This window comes from Delphinapterus leucas, chromosome 12 (genome assembly GCF_059928025.1).
Source record: "Delphinapterus leucas isolate spDelLeu-1000000601 "Yukka" chromosome 12, BTC_Dleu_Yukka2, whole genome shotgun sequence".
NCBI classification, from domain to species: domain Eukaryota; kingdom Metazoa; phylum Chordata; class Mammalia; order Artiodactyla; family Monodontidae; genus Delphinapterus; species Delphinapterus leucas.
This window is the reverse complement of record NC_143140.1, coordinates 13,498,758-13,520,383: the sequence shown is the minus strand read 5'-3', so window position 1 is coordinate 13,520,383 and position 21,626 is coordinate 13,498,758. Positions and strand designations below refer to the sequence as shown.

General features: G+C 39.1%; 1 protein-coding gene across 1 annotated transcript in view; it reads right to left on the bottom strand.

Moving 5' to 3' along the window:
• The window catches only part of COL19A1 (collagen type XIX alpha 1 chain), a 356,054-nt gene that overhangs the window by 322,991 nt on the left and 11,437 nt on the right, over positions 1 to 21,626 (bottom strand). Inside the window, exons 2-3 of the mRNA XM_089921716.1 lie at positions 18,894 to 18,968; positions 17,943 to 18,042 (exon numbers count right to left, since the gene is read on the bottom strand). Coding sequence (XP_089777842.1) covers positions 17,943 to 18,042; positions 18,894 to 18,968 — 175 coding nt within the window. The remainder of the gene's footprint in view (positions 1 to 17,942; positions 18,043 to 18,893; positions 18,969 to 21,626) is intronic.

Below are 21,626 nucleotides of genomic sequence, written 5' to 3'. Positions count from 1 at the left end.
AGAAAAACAAAAATAAACAAATGGGACCTAATGAAACTTAAAAGCTTTTGCACAGCAAAGGAAACCATAAACAAGATGAAAACACAACCATCAGAATTGGAGAAAATATTTGCTAACGAAGCAACTGACAAAGGAGTAATCTCCAAAATATACAAGCAGCTCATGCAGCTCAATATCAAAAAAACAAACAACCCAATCCAAAAATGGCCAGAAGACCTAAACAGACATTTCTTCAAAGAAGATATACAGATTGCCATTTGTTTATTTTTATTTTTGTTCCTCTTCCCTGAAGAAACACAACCAGAAAATTATTGCTAAGACCGATGGCAAAGAACATACTGCCTGTGTTTTCTTCCAGAAATTTTATGGTTTCAGATCTCATATTCAAGTCTTTACTCCACTTTCAGTTGATTTTTGTGTATGTAGTGAGGTGGTGGTCATTTCCCTCTTTGGCACGTGGCTGTCCAATTTTCTCAACACTAATTATTGAAGGGATTATCCTTCTCCATTGTATATCCTTTGCTCCTTTAGGTGAGACTCCATTTTTATAATTTCCTTTAGTTCATTAGACAGCTTCCTTTTGTTATTTGAACATAATTTAAATAGCTGATTTAAAGTCTTTACCTAGTAAGTCCAATAACTAGATTTCCTCAGTAACAGTTTCTATTAACTGCTCTTTTCTCTCTGTGTGGGCCATACTTTGTTTCTTTGCATACCTTGTAATTTTTTGATTGAAAAGTAGAAATTCTAGATAATATACTGTGGCAACTCTGGGAATCAGATTATTCTCCATCCATCCCTGGTTTGCTGCTGTTGCTGTTTGTTATTTTTGTCATAATTGTTGCTGCCGTTGTTTGTTTTCTTAGTCACTTTCCTGAACTAATTTTGTAAAGTGTGCTTTCTTTGTCATGTGTGACCACAGGAGTCTCTGCTCAGTTAGTTTAGTGGTCAGCTAATGGCTGAACAGTTAAGTGCCTTTGACCTACAAACATCCACGCCTCTGCTGAGACACTATGTGCATGTTGGAGAATGGCTTCAATGCTCAGGCAGGCAGTTTACAACTCTCCCTAGCCTTCCCTTTTTGCTTGTGCAGAGTTTCAAAGTTGGCCAGGGCAATGAGCGTAGGGCCTTTTTGGAGGTTTCCTGGGTTTCCACAAATCCCTGTGCCTACACATAGGTGCCTACACATAGGTGTAGATTGCACAAATATGCTGGAGGTTTCTATGGACATCTCCTCCCCCAGCTTTTCCTTTTAAATGTTTTTGGTCATCTTCTCATTTGTCCCAATTGTAACTGCTGTCTTGGGTAGCTGCAATGTTAAACAATTACTATTGATTATTTTCAACAAATGCCAGGGGAAAAAGGCTGTACTTATTGAGTGAGCTGAGTCAGGTCAAATAAAGACAAGCCCTGTGAGTTGGGGTTTCCAAGGAACACCAGTCAGGTAAAATAATGACAGCTTTCTAGAAATAGGGTTTTTGTTGATCTCTAAACCCATTCTCCTCCTTTCAATGGCTGCTAGGCTGTTAGTTTGCACTTGTGACTACAGAGCTGTTGGTTTTCAAGTCAACCATTATGGGAGAGAGAGGGATGTGAATAGGACAAGTTTAAAATGCCACAAAGCTAGCTATTCTTACCAAGAGTCAGTCTTTTTCTTGAATAAACACCCATTAATTGTTGCAGGCCCTTGGTTAATTTCCAGAGTTCTGAAATATTGATTTTGACCATTTATCCTGTGTTCTTACTGTTTTTATGGATGGGTACATTTTCTGGGCTTCTTACTTTGCCATTCCTTCTGACATCATTAGTAATATCTTCTTGGATCTTCCAGTTCAGCCTGACTGCAAGCTTAATGCAGCTCAGTGACCTGAGTGAGCATCTCATGAAGCAGAACCATGTGGATAAACCCTGTGCCTTTTTCTAACTCAGAAAATCATGAGAAATAATAAATTGTTGTTTTAAGCCACTAAGTTTTGCAGTGGTTTGTTACAAAGCAAAAAATAATGAAAACACCTTTTTCCTCACTTTCTACTTAGCATTATAGTCATATAGGTACCTGTCACATTTCATCATGAGATTGCAAGCTCTTTGAAAGCAAAGACAACATTTAATCTATCTTTGTACCACCCACAAAGCCTAAGTACAGTGCCAACAGGGCAGTCTATAACTATTTGTTAAATGAGTGGAGTGAGCGATACAGCAAATGAAACATTTTGATATGAATCTTTAATATTTCATAAATAAAACTAAATATAATTATTTTTAAAAATTAAAAATGTAACTCAAATATTGAAAATATTTTATATTCCATGAAAGGTTTCTTCTGTGACAAAAATAATAAAACAAAATAATGTTATTAATATTAATAATGTTTTAATAAACATAGTCTTAAAATAATACATTGAAATAAATTTATGTTTAAAGAAAAATTATTTTTTCTTAGTCTAAGTTTATAATGGATGAAAATCCTTATAATTACTATATTTCCCTTTCAGAAACTGATATTCTGCTTTCGAGGCCAAAAATGATTTTGCTTGCCTAGACTGTAATTTTTGAAGAAAAAATTTTGTATTTTAAAAATAATACAAAATGTATCTACTCTTACATACTATGTTTTTTGTTTATATCACACAAGCACAAACACTTAACGTGACACAGAATAATTTCTCTGCATCTTGCCAAAGTTTCTATTATAAAAGACACCATATTGGATTACTGGTCTGTTACCAGAGAGAGAAAATGACAGCTTGCAGTGTCTAAGATATCCATGCTTGAATATTTTTGAATGGAGTGTAATTTCCTATAAGAAATTCTATCCTTTGCTTATTCAGTGATACTCCCATTAAGAAAAATACTGTTGAGACTTACTTGCTAAAGTCATTCATAGGTATTATATTGGGCTAGAAATTCTCAATGGGATATTTCCTATCTTCCCTCCATTTTATACACATTGTACGTAGTTCAAGACTGTAAATGAGAAGTTCATCCACAGAAATTAATATTAACCTACATTTGAAGAGCTCAAAGTTTAGTGAAATATAAGTATAGTTAATCCTTTATTTCCCATTGTCTACTTTTCTTCACATTAATGAAAGTCACCTAAATATTCATGGACAGGTGAGAGCAGAGGTATGCCAAATTAACAAAATGTTCAATCTAAAAACAATTTTTACAAAATATGACTAAGTAAAAGTCATAGAGAGCCAAAATAAAGTCATTCCAAATTACCCACAGGAGCCCAGGACGCTTACTCCCTCTGGAGTCCTCCTTACACTAGCCCACTGAGAGTTCTAGATATAATCCGGAGTGTCTCTGAAGCCTTGTAATTCACATATTTTAGACTCTTTTGAACCTGTAATTTATTTCAATGTTAAGGAAAGTCTAAAATTTAGTTTCCAACAGCCCTCTGATATTCTCTATGTATAGCAGCCCTCAGTTCAATCGTAAAGTAGAAGGAAATGCTCTAAAACTATAGAGGAAGTGGTGGAGGATCAAAAGCGGGGCTCCTTATAATGACCAGCTATGGAAGAATGCCCAGATCTGAGACTCTGACCTCAATACAAAACTTCATAAAGATCTTTACATTACCGTGCTTCCCTCTTGGTATTAAAATTAAGAGGTTTTTATGCAATCAGCATAAATTGTAGGAGTGATCTTTTTTTTTTTTTCTGAAAGCACTACTATTTTCAGTTTAGGAAAAAATAATCCTAACCTTTAAAACAACCTATAAATTAACCTTATATTCTTTTTTTTTTTTTTTTTGCGGTACACGGGCCTCTCACTGTTGTGGCCTCTCCCATTGCGGAGCACAGGCTCCGGACGCGCAGGCTCAGCGGCCATGGCTCATGGGCCCAGCCGCTCTGCAGCATGTGGGATCTTCCTGGACCAGGGCACGAACCCACGTCCCCTGAATCGGCAGGCGGACTCTCAACCACTGCGCCACCAGGGAGGCCCCCCTAACCTTATATTCTTAAAGGACAGAGATGAGGGAGAATTAACACAAAAACATTATTTTTACTACTATGGGAGGTAAAAATAAGTCATAAAATCTATAAGTCCCAGCCTATAGCCTTCATAATAAGTCACTGAGCTGTTAAGTAAGAGAAAACGAGAAACTTCAAATGAAAATACACTTTTTCCAATACTTTCTCCACATGCTTCAAACAGAATATTTAATTACAAAGTACTAGTAACTATATTTGTGGAGTCAGATAAAAATTAACATCTTATTAACCATAGGGATTTACTGTATAGGACTCTAAGAATGGATTGTATTTGTCTAAATAGCATAATAACTACATTCTCTAGATCTTTTTTTCCCACTTGACTAACGAAAAATACTTTCCTGATCAGAATTTATTTAAAATCATTAGAAAATACAAGGATTTCCCTGGTAGTCCAGTGGATAAGAATCCACACTTCCACTGCAGGGGGCATGGGTTCAATCCCTGGTCAAGGAACTAAGATCCCACATGCCACGTGGTACAGCCAAAAAATAAATAAATAAAAGCAATAGAAAATACAAATAAAACGATGATGTCTATAAGGCATCTATATTACAGGAAAGATCTTGGCCTAAGATGAAGTATTTAATCACTGTGTGTGTGTATACTTGTTATTAAATATTCAATGGAACTCTGCATCTGCTGTCTTTTGTATATGTGGTATGGACTCAGAGATACTCACATTCTCCCTAACTATGAAGTACTTTCACTGACAACCCAAACACTTAATACTCTACTATGAGAGAGCTTTCTTCCTCTCTGGAAAATGCGTTTTATAAACACAAGCTTTGTTACCATTAAAATAGTCCCTAGAAACCAGTCACGCATTACTTAACAAATTGTCCAATAATTAATTCTCTCATTGGAAAGCAAAGAACAGGGAATCTATGGGGATTGCTGTAAAGCATGGAAGTTTAAATGGGGAAGGCACAGGGAGGGAGAAATAAGGTCAGAGCAGGAGGCACCCCTAAGTCAGGCCGACCAAGATGAGATGCCACTGTTGTGAGCCCTGGGCAGCAAATGTGTCCCGTGAAGGCACTGAAAGTTTGGGAGGAAGGTTCCAGAAAGAAGGAGTTGAAAAGGGGAGAGGCAACCAAGATAAACCTTGACTATTGCCTTTACCTGTACTGTGGACTCACACACCTAAATTGCCACTTGTCATCTCTACCTGGATGTTAAAGGCAAGTCTAAATAAATAACTGAAATTGAACTTTTTGCTTCCTACCAAACACATCCCTTTTCAAGGATTCCGCATCTCAGTAAAAGACATGACCATTCACCCAGGTGCTCCAGCCAAGTACCTAAAAGTCATACCTGATTCTTGCCTTTCCTTTATGAACTCCAATCCCATCCAACTCATCGGCAAGTCTTACTGTGTCTACCACCAAATGGATCCCGACTCTGTCCACTTCTCTCCAGCTCCACCTTCACTCCCCATCCCAAGCTGCCACGTCTTGCCCCGGACTCTTGTTACACGTCCTGATTGCTCTCCCTCTTTTCCCTCCCTTGAGGTATAGCCTACACACAGCGGTCAGAATGAGCTTTTTAAGTGAAAATCAGACCAGGTCCCTCCCTTACTTATCACCTTCCTACAGGGCCCCGCGGCTCCTAGAATGAAACGCACATCACTGATGACGGCTCACAAGGCCTAGTGCTCTGACCCCTGCCTTAGTCTGCCACATCGTGTCCTATTCCACTCTCTGTGTGGCACCCACGCTCCAATGGCAGTGACCTGAATTTTGTTCCTTGAACACCTCATTCTGTTGAGGTCTTGGGCCTTTGTACTTCCTGATTTCTTTCTGGGAAGGTTGTTCCCAGGAGTCGTCACATGGACGCTTCTCCTCACTATTCAGGTCTCAGCTCTAATGTCCCTTCTCTGAAAGGTCTATAGTAATACAACACTTGCTCTGTTTTATTTCCTTCATAGGTTTATAAAAGCCCAACTTTTTTAAAAAAATGTATTAGTTTTCACATGTATTGCCTGTTCCCAACCACTAGAATGTGATTTCCATGACAACGGGGGCTCTGCCAGACTCGTTGCTCTAAATCAAGCATCTAGACCAGTCCCTGGCGTATAGGAGGTGCTCATAAAAATGTGTTCCATTCGTGGAAAATCCATGATGATGCCTATGACCGGTCCTGGTAGATATCAAACACTTGTATTCAGTATGAAGTCTGTGTCGCCCTGTAAAATGCCTTAAAAGTCAAGGCCTTATGAGATTGGGCTACATCACATTCATCATGAAAAAAGCAGAAGGAAAAACCAAGCCCTATGCAAGTCTAAAGCAGGTTAATCAAAACGTTTGACACAAGACAATTCCAGGAACAAATACCATCAGTATTCTTACTTTCAAAAAGAAGTTTAAAATCTCTACAGACTGTAGCAAAATAGAATCTCTGCTCCAAGAAGATTTCTCCAGAAGTGTCTATGAGCAGAAGTCTCCCCATCCTTGGAAATATTTCCGTTATAAAGAAACCACAAATGACAACTTCCTCCTACACCCCTAAAGCTGAAAGGGACCTTAACAGTGGTTTACAGCAACCATCTCCCTGGATAAATGAGAAATTAAAGCCACAGAAGTTAAATAACTGCCTCTGTTAAATAACAAAGGTCAGGATGGGACTTGAACTCTGGACTCTTAGTTCCGAGGTCAGATTTTTCCAGTATATCAAGTTGCTTGTGTCCTCTGGGCTAAAGATAAAGTTTCCCTCATCATTACTGACCTGACTTAAAAGTAATGTTTTGGGACTGTAAGGGAGAAAAAACTATTTTCTGAGTACTGGGTGGGGCAGGGTCGGTGTAAATAAATATAAAATATTAACGTCAAGAAATGAAAAAATAATTAAAATGTTTAACATCATACTATAATATTAACGACAACAGTAAATCACGTTTTGGGCTCCGAGCAAAGGATTCATGATGACGTTTGCACATTCTAGGTGACCAGTAGCCCTGAGGGGTAGATTATTACAGTTCCTTCTTCTAATGATATTTTGAGCACAGATCAGGAAGTATAACAAACCACATAGTAATATCCTTAAAATGGGCATACTGTCTGTTGGGTTTTAGGGAAGAAATGCATGCTATAGAAGGTGATAACCAATCAGGAATATTTGCCCTGTATTCCTTAGAGATCACTTATTAGAGGAAAAAGAAATAGGATTTTTCACCAAGCATTTTCTTTAAATGAGTACAATTGGGGGGATGTAGTGAAAAATATGAGAACAGTATATATACTAATAACTATGTAATGTGAAGAAAAGTATGACGCGTCTGATAAAAACTGCCTCCTTTTTTATCCTACTGGTGAGAAGTTATAAGTTGGGATTTTAATGCCTAAGGAAGAACATCAATAGAAAGGTTACCTAACTAAAAAGACAGGTAATTCCCTGAGATGTGAAAATAATGATCATAAATGTGCCTCTTTCAAGTGATTATGGAAAGAAAGAGAACCCTTAGCACTGACCCTGGCCCAGGGGTCAGTGGAAGCTTCCATCCCATTCACCCCCTGAGCTGTGGAATCCATGACTAACATAGCTATACACAAAGTTACCTTAATGAAGGGGAGGTGTCTAGTCTCTCAGGGACAGAACAATGTCAACTGAACAAATAATGGGCATTCCTGGCTGTCCAATTAATGAGAAACCAATAAGCACTGCCTTAAGAGGATAAACTCTGCTCTTCCACGCTCCCTTCCAGATAGGGAACACTGAAAGCATGGAAAAGCCAGGGAAAATCATAAAACTTAAAAATAATGCACTTTTGGACTTCCCTGGTGGCTCAGTGGTTAAGAATCCACCTGCCAATGCAGGGGACATGGGTTCGAACCCTGGTCTAGGAAGATCCCACATACCATGAAGCAACTAAGCCCATGTGCTGTAACTACTGAGCCTGCAAGCCACAACTATTGAGCCCACATGCCACAACTACTGAAGCCACGTGCCTGGAGCACGTGCTCCGCAACAAGAGAAGCCACTGTAATAAGAAGCCTGCACACAGCAACAAAGACCCAACACAGCCAAAAAAATTAATTAATTTCAAAGAATAATAGTAATGCACTCTTTTAAAGTAAGTACATGCAAGTATTTATTGATAAAGTTGTTTTATGGGGAGATGGAATTAGGGAGTGGATCTCATTTTTTCCCCACTATGCCCTAGTAGTGTGTCAAGAAAAATAAAGACCATAATGAAGCTCATAAATTTGTTTACTCCTTAGTATATTAAGCAATTGGCAATTTCACTGTACAAGTTCAATTTGATGTATCTGTTCAGTGCTCCTAAAAGAACCTTAGTTTGTCATGTGGCAAGGAATATCTCTGTTTCATGTGTAGAAAAGTAAAGAACAAAACCAAACTACAGAATAAGAGAGGATTAGAAAGAAAAACCCATGACTACCAGTTTCTTTTCTGTTCTTTTACCTAACTAAATAATAAGGAATTTGAGGCAAGGAGTGCAATGTAAAAAGGAAAAAAACAAAGATGAACAAACTTTCACTATTACAGTCCTTAGAGACTGAAAAACAAGATGACACAATTATTCTGGAGAAATTTCCTTTTGTAAGTGGTGTTCCAAAAACCAAGTGTGATATACACTTAGAGAACAAAATGTTTAAAAAGTTTAGTTACTAATTACAGTGATTCCAGGGCTAATTCCACCAGCTCATAGCGCAAGCCTTGAAGCGAAGCCCTTTTTTTAAAAGTCTATTTTGGTAGAGCCAAAGTGAGTTTTCCAGATCATATTTAGCAAGACCAACCTTTATTTTTCTGCTTTAAAAACGAAACGGCTAAATGGAAAAAAATCTATTTTTAAATATCAAGAACTGGCTTCCAAATTAATTCTTCCATTCTAAATAAGCGTGAGGCAGGCTTTATGAAGAACTTCCGTATTTACAAGTATCAGTGGGGCCTCTGACTTGCTGAATATCTTCCAGGAAGAGAAATCTGATACAAGTTACATTTCCTGAGAGTGAAGTGAGAGATGCTTGGAGTTTATAGTAAGTCATTTCTTGCCCAGCTGACATTCACCATCACCTGTCACGTTACAAGCAGTTTGGCTCGCAGGGCCTGAAGGGTTTGTCTGAAATGCCTTCACCACGCCGTGCGGGGCTGGGGGGATGATGTCTGAGTTCCATAGTCACAGAGACTCTGAAATCTTAGCCTTTCTGAGTTTGTCGGGGGATTCAGCCGCATAGGTTGCTAATGGGAAAACAGAGCTTGGATGGCTCTCTAATAATCTTACGCCTGTTACGATTAGCATTCGTTCATTGTGACTTTGTAAATGACTTCCCCTTGAAAATGAGCCCTCCTACTAGATGGCATTCTGATAACAAAAATCGAGGATGGACCAGAGAAGCTGCTCTTCAGAAAGGTTTTTTCACTGTCCCCCACCCCCCCAGAAAAGATAAAACAAATCCCGGGTCAAACCCCACTCCACCCCCAAGAAGTCCTCTGAATTGTGAAGTGTCCTTCTGAGTCTGGGGGCTTGGCTTCTGCTTCAGGGTCAGCCCGGGAGTCCCGGGTCGCTACCCAAAGCTGTGATTTTCCCAACGGCATATACTCAGCCTTTTTTTTTTTTTCTAGAATGGAACGTTATTCCTCCCACACCTTCACGCTTTTGAGCATGGCTTTCTTGTGGTATAACTGATACACTTGGGTTTCTCTTCAGAGCCCAGAAATCTTTCACCTTTTACTTTCCTTTTTTACATGAATAAAGTTCTAACCCCTTAACCTGGCACGTAAGGCCTTTCAGAACAGCACCTCAGCTGCCCCTTCAGCTTCCTTCACCACCAGTCTCTCCCCTCTGTTTACTAAGCACACGGGATTTCTCACCAGTCTGCAAATTACGTTGACCTTGAAAACAACAATGATGCCCCCTCCAACTACCACCTGGCAAATTTGTGCTCATCCTTCAAGCCTTTTTTCACATCCCCTATGAAGCCTTTCCTGGTTCCTGGAAGGGTTCGCCCGTTCTTCCAGAGTTCATCAGACCTCATATCTAAAGATTGCTACAAATTCCATAATTCCCAGACAGAAATAACTAGGACGCTGTCTTTATTTATTCTTAAATCCTCAGTGCCTGGCACATAGTGAGTATTCAGTGTCATTTGGGAATTGAGTGAAATACTTTGGTAGAATTTCTTCTTTCATTGGCATCAAAGCTGAACTTAGAAATAATGGTGACTATATCATGAAATATTTTTTCCTACATAGGTCTCCTAAGCAAAGGGAATTTTATTTTCTTATCCTGGGTAAATTAGAAGAGAGCTATTATCTGTGAAGATAGTAGAGAGGATTGCCTATATCCATATCGACGAGCTTTAGAGCCCCACAGATGAAGGAGTGCCAAGAGTTAGTTGTTAAATACACTGTGAGAGGGAATTCCCTGGCGGTCCAGTGGTTAGGACTCAGCACTTTCACTGCCGTGGCCCGGGTTCAATCCCTAGTCAGGAAACTAAGATCTTGCAAGCCGCATGGCGCGGTCAAAAAAAAAAAAAAAATTACACTGTGAGGCTCTGTACCCAAGTAGCACTGCTTTGGAATCCATGGGACAGCTAGAGGGTCACTGAACCCATGCCACCACCCTCCAAAGCACACACACACAGAGCAACTTTGGCCTTGAAGGCTGAGGATAAGCAGCCTTGAGCAGAGGTTGGCTGGGTCCCAGGAAGAATCGTTTTCATGGAGGGGACCCACAGCAAAGGCCGGGGTGACATGCACTGACAAGGAGATTAGGACCCAAGAGCAGAAGCGTACTAAGTGAAATAAGCCAGACGCAGAAGGACAAGTATTGTATGATTCCACTTATACAAGGTCCCTAGAAGAGTCAAATCACATAGACAGAAGGCAGAAGGGTTGTTGTCAGGGGCTGGTTGTAGTGCCGACCAAAATGAGGCAGTGAACGAGGCACTACCAAGCTGATGTGAGTCACATACAATAACATAAGCAGCTTTATGGCCACCATGCTTATTTTCTGATTAGCCTTGATGGCTAAGTTGAAAGAATTGAGATGATAATAAATTAATGATTTATTAGCTGACACTATTCTTCTTGGATTCACAGACATTTCAGAGTTTGTCAGTGAAATCATAATTGCGTCTTCCTATCTGATTCCGTGTCTGAGGATGAGGGTTAGACTGTCCAATGCTATTTTATGAAACATGGAGTCCTGTCAATCCACAATCCCTGGTGGCGCAGTGGTTGAGAGTCTGCCTGCCGATGCAGGGGACGTGGGTTTGTGCCCCGGTCCGGGAAGATCCCACATGCTGCGGAGCGGCTGGGCTCGTGAACCATGGCCGCTGAGCCTGCGCGTCCGGAGCCTGTGCTCCGCAACGGGAGAGGCCACAACATGAGAGGCCCGCATACCGCAAAAATAAAAAATAAAAAATAAAGCTATTCTTAAGCACTAGTATAACGAAACATCGTATATTACTACAGTCGATGCTCTGGTTAATTCATCAATTTAAGGTCATGCTTAAATTTGGGTTTACAACCATTATAAAAGCAGCACATTTGCCACCACTGAAGGTTAATAGCTAATTAATCCTCATAGCTTTTTTTATGAGGCAAATAAGATTAAAGATGACTGAAGTATGTGGTTCCATGCTTTCTTTCTTTTGTATATTCTGGAAACCTGCAGTGCACATTCCACAGATACATACATATAACCCGCACCCAAGCAAAACCTCTGCTGTCTCTTATAAGATTTCATTCATAGGATAAAAAGACAAGTGAAGAGAGAAAAAAATGTAATATATAATCCAACCACAGAAGTAGATTAATTAATGCCTGTCAAGCTGGCCTGAGTAATTACCAAAATAGGACGCCTTAATTTTATTACTTTATGATGACATCGGCATTATTATGACTCCTAAGTAGTAGACTTAACTGGTACTTCACTTCTCTCAAGGTAAATGGCATCAGGACGTTTTAAGATAAGATAATTTACATGTAATTAGCCATAATTACAAAGAGATCTGCTGTATAACATTGCACTTATAGTCAGCAATGACATACTATTCACTTAAACATTTGTTAAGATGGTAGATATGTTGAGTGATGTTTCCAGAATAAAATAAAACAAAATAACACAGATATGAATGTTGTAGAATCTATATACATAGGATCAATTACTGATACTTTTTACTTCTCCCTCCAAAATACTGAATTATATGAAATCTGAAGGAGGAAAATCACAACTTACTTAAAATTGTTGATAATATTAAATGTTTCCAAAACTGTTAAATGAAACTACTGAACTGATAATATTTCATATTACGTTACATTTTAGAAGTATTGGAGGAAGTCATTGAGACGATTTGCCCACCAGTTGACCTGTGAGCTGGACCCCGGCAACCAGAGGTTCCAAACCTCCTCCTCTGTCCTTGGGATGTACTTTCTGCCCACCATTCCCACGTTAGGAGTTGTTTCAAGGATGCAGCCTTGAGAGAGTAATGTGTAGCTGAGACCATCTGGACAGTGTACATGACTGACCCCCATTAAGGCCTCTACATAAACTTCTATGATTACGGCGGGTGGGTGCAGAGATTTACTGCTCTTGCCGTGCCCAAGACAAGCCTTGGATGTACGTTCCCTTGCTCAGTAAACCTGCCACCTACCAATCTGGGGGCTCTGTCTCTTTCTTCGGTCTCTCCTTGCCCTCTGTGTACAGGGGCCAATTTCAGGTTTAACCAGGGGAACTCCCGTGGTTATGAACAAACAAGTAGCCATTTCAACCTAAAGCAATTTATTATTGGAACATATTAACATCTCTTAATTTTCTAGAAAAATATAAAAGAGGTCCTTGTGATAGAGAAGTAAATACTTCTGTGCATTCTTAAAACTGTATAATACTCTTAAAATTCTTTTCTATCTAATATATAAAATTTGGCTAAATTGAATAAAAAAGAAAGAAATGATGCCATTTGCAGCAACATGGATGGACCTAGAGAATATCATACTAAATGAAGTCAGAAATAGAAAGACAAATACCGTATGATACCACTTATATGTGGAATATCACTTATATGTGGAATCTAAAATATGACACAAATGAACATATCTACAAAACAGAAACAGACTCACAGACATAAAGAACAGACTTGTGGTTGCCAAGGAGGAGGGAGTGAGGGAGGGATGGGTTGGGAGTCTGAGGTGAGCAGATGCCAACTATTATATGTAGAATAGATAAACAGCAAGGTCCTTCTGTACAGCACAGGGAACGATATTCAATATCCTGTGATAAACCACAATGGAAAAGGATATGAAAAACAACGTATATATGTATAATTGAATCACTCTGCTGTACAGCCGAAGTTAACACAACATTGTAAATCAACTATACTTCAATAAAATAAATGTTAAAAAATAAAATAAAACTTGGCTAAATTGTATGATTTTAAAATTTTAGGGCTTAAGAATCTGCCTGCCAATGTAGGAGACATGGGTTCGAGCCCTGGTCCGGGAAGATCCCACGTGCCACGGAGCAACTAAGCCTGTGTGCCACAACCACTGAGCCTGCGCTCTAGAGCCTGCAAGCCACAACTACTGAGCCCACGTGCTCAGAAAGTGTAGCTTTTATGAGAGGAGCTGTGGGCTTTGAGTCCTGCAGCCTATGCTTGAATGATAGGAGGGACACAGCTCAGTTTCTTCCTGGGTCAAGGCAAGAGCAAAGTGTAGCTTTCCCTTGCACTGTGTATCTCTCCAGCAGGCTTCAGGAAGGCAAGATGAGACCCACACTTTTCCACCAGTGCAGTCCCAGAGCTTAATAAAGTGCTCAGTCCATAGTAATCTCAGTAAATGTTGAATAGAAGGGTGAGCTCTGGACTAGACTGAATTCATTTCAGTGACTTATTGAATGCTACCTCTTATTCACCCTAAGCGGAACAGAAAATTCCAGGAACCCCTAAAATACTTATATAGTAAGCCACAACTTTTATTTGTAATTGTTACAAGTTTTCAGTTAAAAACACAAAACATAATAACAAAATTTTTAAGTATAATATCCAGTGTTACTAAGGAAATTGGGTAATATGCAGAAGAGATGGATAAAACAATGATGGAACATAATTAGAAGTATATTACCAAGATCTCTAAAAATGAACTTGCAATTCTACTTTGAAAAAATCAATCTTATGAATTTTTGGGGCTCAACAAATGTTTACTGAATGAACGGACACGTGAAAAATAAACAAAGGAGGTGATGAGTAAGTGGTAAATCTTAACTGGCCTCTCTAGCCAGAAAAACAGAGGGAACAACTTTCCTGTATATTGTAGTGTTATTTATAATAATAAAAAGCTGTAGGTAGTGTGAAGGTCCATGTAGAAAAGACATGCCCACGGAGTGAATCATTCAACAGGAGCAAAGACCAGGGCTGATGATGCTGTGATACACACAACAGCTTTCCCCGTATTTAGGAATATTTCCAAGGGAACTGTTAAGGTCCAGAGAACTTTAAAATCTCCTAAAAAATGCTATACATCTTCTAATTATTTAGAAGGATTGCTGAGGATTATTATGTATTACAAAACACAGATGAAAAGGGCTTCTACCAGCTCTTTTCTTCCATGTAAAGCCATGAAACTAAAGAGCCCTTTGCTTCCAGGAAGCAACCACCAATTTAATGAAAGGGACAGAGAGACGACTCCTCTTCACTGGAGATTTATTTGTTTGTAACAAAAGCAAAGAGGACCATATCTATCAGCTATGCCACTGTTTCTAGCTACACTATCCAAGCTCATAAAATCTTAGTAATCTGTGTTGATTATTTTTTCACACATAGTCTCATTTCCCCCCATTCTTGGGAACTGCTTCAGCTGCAAAAGCCACCCGGTCACAGGTGTCATCCTAAATCAGAGAGGCTACAGACTAGACTACAGACTACAGCCCTCCCTTCCCCCCTCCTTTCACGAATGGGCCATAGCACTCCAATCTGCTGAACTCAACAGGGCCTCAGAAGCCTTCTCAACACAGTATTCCAGATAGACATAGAACCTGAGAGATAAGGCTCTTTACCGTCCTTGAATTCAATAATAAATCACGAATTCACTTTTCTGTGACATTTTAAATTTATATATTCAACTACTAACACATTTTTATTTAAAAACATGTTTATATACAAGCAACCAATGAAACAGAAGAATTATGTTATACCAAGAAAATAAGGCGCTCCGTACCATATGCATGTTCTGTATATGTTTTCTCTCAAAACTTCACCATTTTGCCCTGATAATTGCCAAAAGACAATTTAAAGATAATCAGAGTGTGATCACCTGGGATACTGCTCTCAATCTGTAGAGAAATAATTATTTCTTTCACATAACCAGAGATACTTGTAGATACATGAAGCTGAGAACGTTTCCTCTAAAATGATGCTAGAAAATTCTAGAAAACTGGGTAGCATGCCACCCAGAATCTTTGAAAGCACCCAAATACTTACCATTTGCTATCCTAAGGAATACTGAAGAATGGACATGAAGAGAAAAGAAAACCAAACATAGAAACCTTGTCAGATGTTCCCTGAGCCTGTGCCACCTTTTTGGGTACAACAGTGTTTATCTGAAGGACCCTTGCAAGAGCTGCCTTTGGGTCCTCACATTAAGCCAGGCTCAAGGCACTAAGTGGGTACCTGACCAACAGCTCACGAGATCTCTCCCCTCGTAACCCTCACCTGGAAGGTGGCAGAACAATAAAAGCAAGCTCAGGCACAGAAAGAGTCCCAATTTCCATAGAAGCTAGCATCTGCCTTTTCCCGTGCTGATTCTGCAAGATGGCTCGTTTACAAATATATAAATAGCTGAAACTTTACTCCAGTCTCATTGAAAAATCAGAACGGCATCATGTGAGAGAAGCGTCCCAGCATCCTTGGCTCACGGAGCGAAATGTAAGTGGAGCTGGGCCAAGCTACTTGACACTCGCTAGTCAGCTTAACCAGATGCCCTCCAGTTTCCTGCAGTGGAGGGACCGGGTTCTGCTGGCAGAGCCTGAGACTTCATGCACATCAATTGCCCAGCAGTCGCACCGTGATTTAGAGCCCGAGGTCGGAAAATAAATTTCAAGTAGCACCTAATATTTATTATCACACATATTCAAAAGAGAATGGCAATGTCTAAATGTGGCAGGAAGTTTTCCAATGTAGCTACTTAAAATTCGCTACGTCTTCTTGCACGCAGGCTCAATGAATTTTCAAAGATTGTCTCTCCAGTACTCTGGCCACCTGGCCAGACTTAGAGGGGTTTAAATCATCAGGAAAAGGGCAAGAGAGAAAATGCATTTTAATTTTTGGAAGAGCATTTATTGCCTTGCTTAAATTCATTAATTAAAGTTATCTACTGGTAGTTAAGAAACATCTAAACCAATATATATGAAATGTAGATGAGATACATATTGACTTTTCTTTGCTGCATATGACTACCCAAATAGGAAGCTGTCAAGCCCTGAGGGTTTAATGCCTGCATGTGAAGCCACCTTCAGGCTTAAGACGCCCACAATAGCATAGATCTGTACAGTGACATCTGCTGAAGTTCTCCACCAGACAAATCGCCCATTACATCCCCTGGTATCAAATTACCCTCTTCCTTAGCCCTCTGATTGCTTACCAATTAATGAGCAGTTTACTTTTTTAAATTTTATTTTGCGGTACGCGGGCCTCTCACTGTTGTGGCCTCTCCCGTTGCGGAGCACAGGCTCCGGACGCGCAGGCTCAGCGGCCATGGCTCACGGGCCCAGCCGCTCCGCGGCATGTGGGATCTTCCCGGACCGGGGCATGAACCCGCGTCCCCCGCATCGGCAGGCGGACTCTCAACCACTGCGCCACCAGGGAAGCCCCCAAACAGAATTTGATGCTTTATTCATTGCAGTGTATTCACACCCTGAAATGTTCATCTTGGACTCAAAGGCTGAATATCAGGACCATATATGCTATATTTGCCTTCCTGATGACTCAAGCTTTCTGAATTACTATTGATCCATCCTCCAATTACATATAGCCAACCATATGGGGAATTATTATTGCCTTGTATAATTGCTGACAAATTGTCAGTATTTAAATGGCAAGTCATTCTTTTTAATCTCATATTTATCAGAAGAAAAAGTATAGTAAAGATAACAAACCAACAATTAAAAAAAAACCCTTCAGTAAATTCATTTTGAAATGAAATGAGTAACAAGACCAAAAAAAAAGGCTTTTCTTTACTATATACTCTACACAATATATAAAATGAATATACAGTACGTAAGTGATAATAAATATCACTCTTGTGTCTCTAAGTCTACATTGTGTCTTAGTTTAAAATTCACATTTTAAAATCTAATTTTGGTTATGTCTATTTAAACATAAATAATATTTCTTCAAGAACAAATTTACTTACTATTCTCTAAAGATTATGCCGCTATCGATACATGTAAATTTACGCTATAGAACAGGATCAGTTTGTAAAGATTACTAAAAACCACAAATAATCAAACAACACATTTACCACAGCATTCAAGTGATTGTGTTACTGTCGACAAGACTTTTTATTTTTAAACAAATTATTTGGAATCTCTTTAGAAAGTAGTTTATGTTGTATTATTAAAATGTAAAGAAAGGACTTCCCTGGTGGTGCAGTGGTTAAGAATCCACCTGCCAATGCAGGGGACATGGGTTTGATCCCTGGCCCAGGAAGATCTCACGTGCCGCGGAGCAACTAAGCCCGTGTGCCACAACTACTGAGCCCGCGAGCCACAACTACTGAAGCTCACGCACCTAGAGCCTGTACTCCGCAACAAGAGAAGCCACCGCAGTGAGAAGCCTGCGCACCGCATCGAAGAGTAGCTCCCGCTCACCACAACTAGAGAAAGCCCGCGCCCAGCAACGAAGACCCAACACAGCCAAAAATAAATAAATTAAATAAAAATAAATAAATTTTTTAAAAGTAAAGAAAAATTATTATTTTACTTACATGGTGTCTCTAATAAGACGTGAACTTCCCAATTTGATACAAGTTTTATCACCTTCACAAAACACACGTCTCAGAGAAAAGCGCTCTCCTAGGTCAAAACCTGTGGAATGTGACAAATGATTTAATCCAGCAGTTTTATTAAATTTAGTAAATTCACAGAGTTACCAACTTTTAAATAGGATTTTTTGTAGTCCTTATCTGTAGACTGACTTATTTCAAGTTAAATCTGCTCTTTACGGGATCAGCAAAATTTCTTGATTTATTTTGCCTCTGTTTAGGATATAGGAGGACGAAATATATGTCACAAGATTCAAGTATTATTTTTCTTTGACCTAGGAATTATTCTAAATAAGTAAGCAGAGTAGTTTATTGTAGCAGCTCTGATAGCTAAAGACAGAAAATTAGTTAAGTAAAAAATACTACAGCCATTCAATTGAAATCTAAGCAGTCTTTTAAAAGAAATCGTGCTTTAGAAAAATATATGTTAATGTGGGGAAATGCTCGGATTTCAAATGCAGTATATGTATTATGATTACGTGTGCATATGTGGGTGGGGGAAGGGTGGAGAGAGAAAACGGAGGATGAAGGGAAAAAAGAGAAAGAGAAAGATAAGAATGTTACAAAAAGGGAATCATGACTGTATTTGGGTAGTGAGATCTTCTTTCTCATACATTTTCTTTTCTTTTTTTCAAACTTTCTACAATGGATACAACTTTTAAAGTTTTAAATAACTTTTGTTCTCCGAGAGGTTGAGTTGTTGGTGGTCCTAGGTTAAATGATGTAGAATTCTGCGCTCAGAAATTTTTGTACATCATTTGACTTCTTTGCTTTTAATTTTTTAGTATTGGTGTTATCTTAAATTACAATGTGAAGGAGTCACCTACAATACACTACGTGTTTGGTGATAATTTTACACAAAAATGTTTCTTTGTGAAGAACTATAATGCTTACCTGAAACTTCAACTTTATCTCTGTAGTCTGGTGTAAACTGGTGTCCCTCTTTCCTCAGTATAGGACATTGTTTCTCTATTAAAAAAAAAAAAGGTATTGAGAATTTTCATTACATTGTCTATCATTTTTTTCAAATAAATTTGAATCACACAATACAATCGGAAATGTAAGATAAAAATGGAAAGAAATTAAACCGCTCTATTAAATTCCTTTTATTTTATTTATTTATTTTAGATGTTGGGGGTAGGAGTTTTTATTAATTAATTTATTTATTTTTGCTGTGTTGGGTCTTCGTTTCTGTGCGAGGGCTTTCTCTAGTTGTCGCAAGCGGGGGCCACTCTTCATTGCAGTGCGCGGGCCTCTCACTATCGCGGCCTCTCTTGTTGGGAAGCACAGGCTCCAGACGCGCAGGCTCAGTAGTTGTGGCTCACGGGCCTAGTTGCTCCGTGGCATGTGGGATCCTCGCAGACCAGGGCTCGAACCCGTGTCCCCTGCATTAACAGGCAGATTCTCAGCCGCTGCGCCACCAGGGAAGCCCAATTAAATTCCTTTTAAATAAGGATAAGAGTATTACCCACCTCACGGTGCGTTCGTGAGGAATACATGTGGTTGTGTATGTGAAGTCCCTGGTACACAGGGAACGCTTGTCAGTGTTAGCCGCTGTTTGCTGTAATGTTCTAATTGTCACTCTATACTCAGCATAAGGAAATTAGCTATAGCTTTAATATCGTTAGGTTCTCATACTCAAAGTATATTCTAAGGTTAGAAGAAGTGACCTGCTACTATTTTCACACACCTTGGATTCAGGTTTAGGTATTAGTGATATTAAACTTTAGAACAGGAGGAGACTGCATGGGACTAAATGTACCCCTCCCTAAATTCATATGCTGAGGTCTTAATCCCCAGTGTGGTGCTATCTGGAGATGGGGCTTTTGGGAGGGAATCAGGTTTGGATGAGGCCCTAGGGGTGGAGCCCTGGTGATGGGATGGATGTCCTTACAAGAGGGCAGAGGAACAGGGACTCTTTCTCTCTCTCTCTCTGCCTTGTGAGGAAACCAGGAAGAGGGTTCTCATCAGAACTTGGTCAGGCTGGCAGCCTGATCTCGGACTTCTTAGCCTCCAGAACTGTGTGACATAAACGTCTGTAGTTTAAGCCTCCAAGCCTATGGTATTCTTGTCAGAGCAGCCTGAACTAAGTTATTAAAATAAAACTAAAAAGCAAAAGCAAAGACCTCTGCCATACCTAAGTGGCCTATAATGAAAAATAAATGAGATAAAAATCATTGAGAAAGTGTTAATTATATGCTAATGCTAATTAACGATGTTCAAAGAAGTAAAAGATAAAGTCTGCCTCCACTTACAGTGAATTTACATACTCACTGCACCGCGACACAGTAATATAGTAATGTACATACATTAATTTCTTGTTATCTGGGGTTTGTTTAAATTTAATTCAGGCTAGATTCTAGGAAATTAATAGCCAATGCAGACCATATTGCAGCTAGTTTCTATAATATGCCAACTGGACAACTGGACAGTTCTTAAGCTAAATTGATGAACTACTTTGGCATCATGCAGTCACAACCTTAATTTTCTAAAATGTCTAAAATTCATGTTTGGGTATAATGACCTCAAAGTTTTTATGACGGAGAGGAGATAAACTGCTGAAAACCACACTGATCTCCTGCTCTATGGGAAGTGGAAACCATCAGTTCTCCTGGTCAACTGCTCAGCCTTTCAGCCCTTCATTTAACAAATGTGTCAAAGACTTCAAGGGTGGTGACAGGGCATCAGCTTAATATATTTAACCAGAAGAATAAATCGGATTATAAATAGTGCTACCACTTAGATTTAAAAGCTGCAATCCACACAATTAAAATATATAGCACTGAATATTTTAGAGATTACTTAGTTACTCTGGAAATTCCTGTCTCAGAGATCTTAACATGATTGCAGGTCCTAAATAATAATAAAATCGGGTCTTTTGTAAACACTACCCATTTTTTGAGAAAATTGAAATCATACCCATTTTTTTATCTGAGTTCATCATCATGTTTATAAAAACCAAGCATCTCCTCAAGATCTCTGCACTGAAAACTAGAGAATGTTGCAGAGAGAAATTAAAGTCCTAAATGACTGAGTGGATTAAACAAGTATTTAGACTGGAAGACTCGGTATTGTTAAGATGTCAGTTCCCAATTTTACATCTAGACGTAGTGCAATAACAATTAACATCCCAACAGGTTGTGTGTGTGTGTGTGTGTGTGTGTGTGTGTGTGTGTGTGTCTGTGGAAAACTGACAACCTTATTCTCAAATTTAAGGTGAACTCCAAAAAAACTAGAACAGCTAAGGCAAAACTGAAGAAGAACAAGCCTGAGAACATGTACTATTGGACACCAGGGATTTTTATAACGTGATTTTGGTGCACATATAAATAGATTAATTGGACAGAGAGTCCAAACACAGACCTGTGTACATGTTTACCACAAAAGGGCCACTGCAATTCGTTGGGAAAAGGATGGTCTTTTCAGTCAGTGATTTTGGATCAACTGACTGTCCATGTAGAAAAACACTGGACTGTGACCCTTACCTCAAACCATGCAAAGAAATTAATTAGAGATGATCTTAGACCTAAACATGAAAGGTAAAACAATAACGAACTACAGAAAAATGTAAAATCTTCATGAACTGAGGGTAGCAAATATTCCTTGATAGACCTCAACATGAAAGGT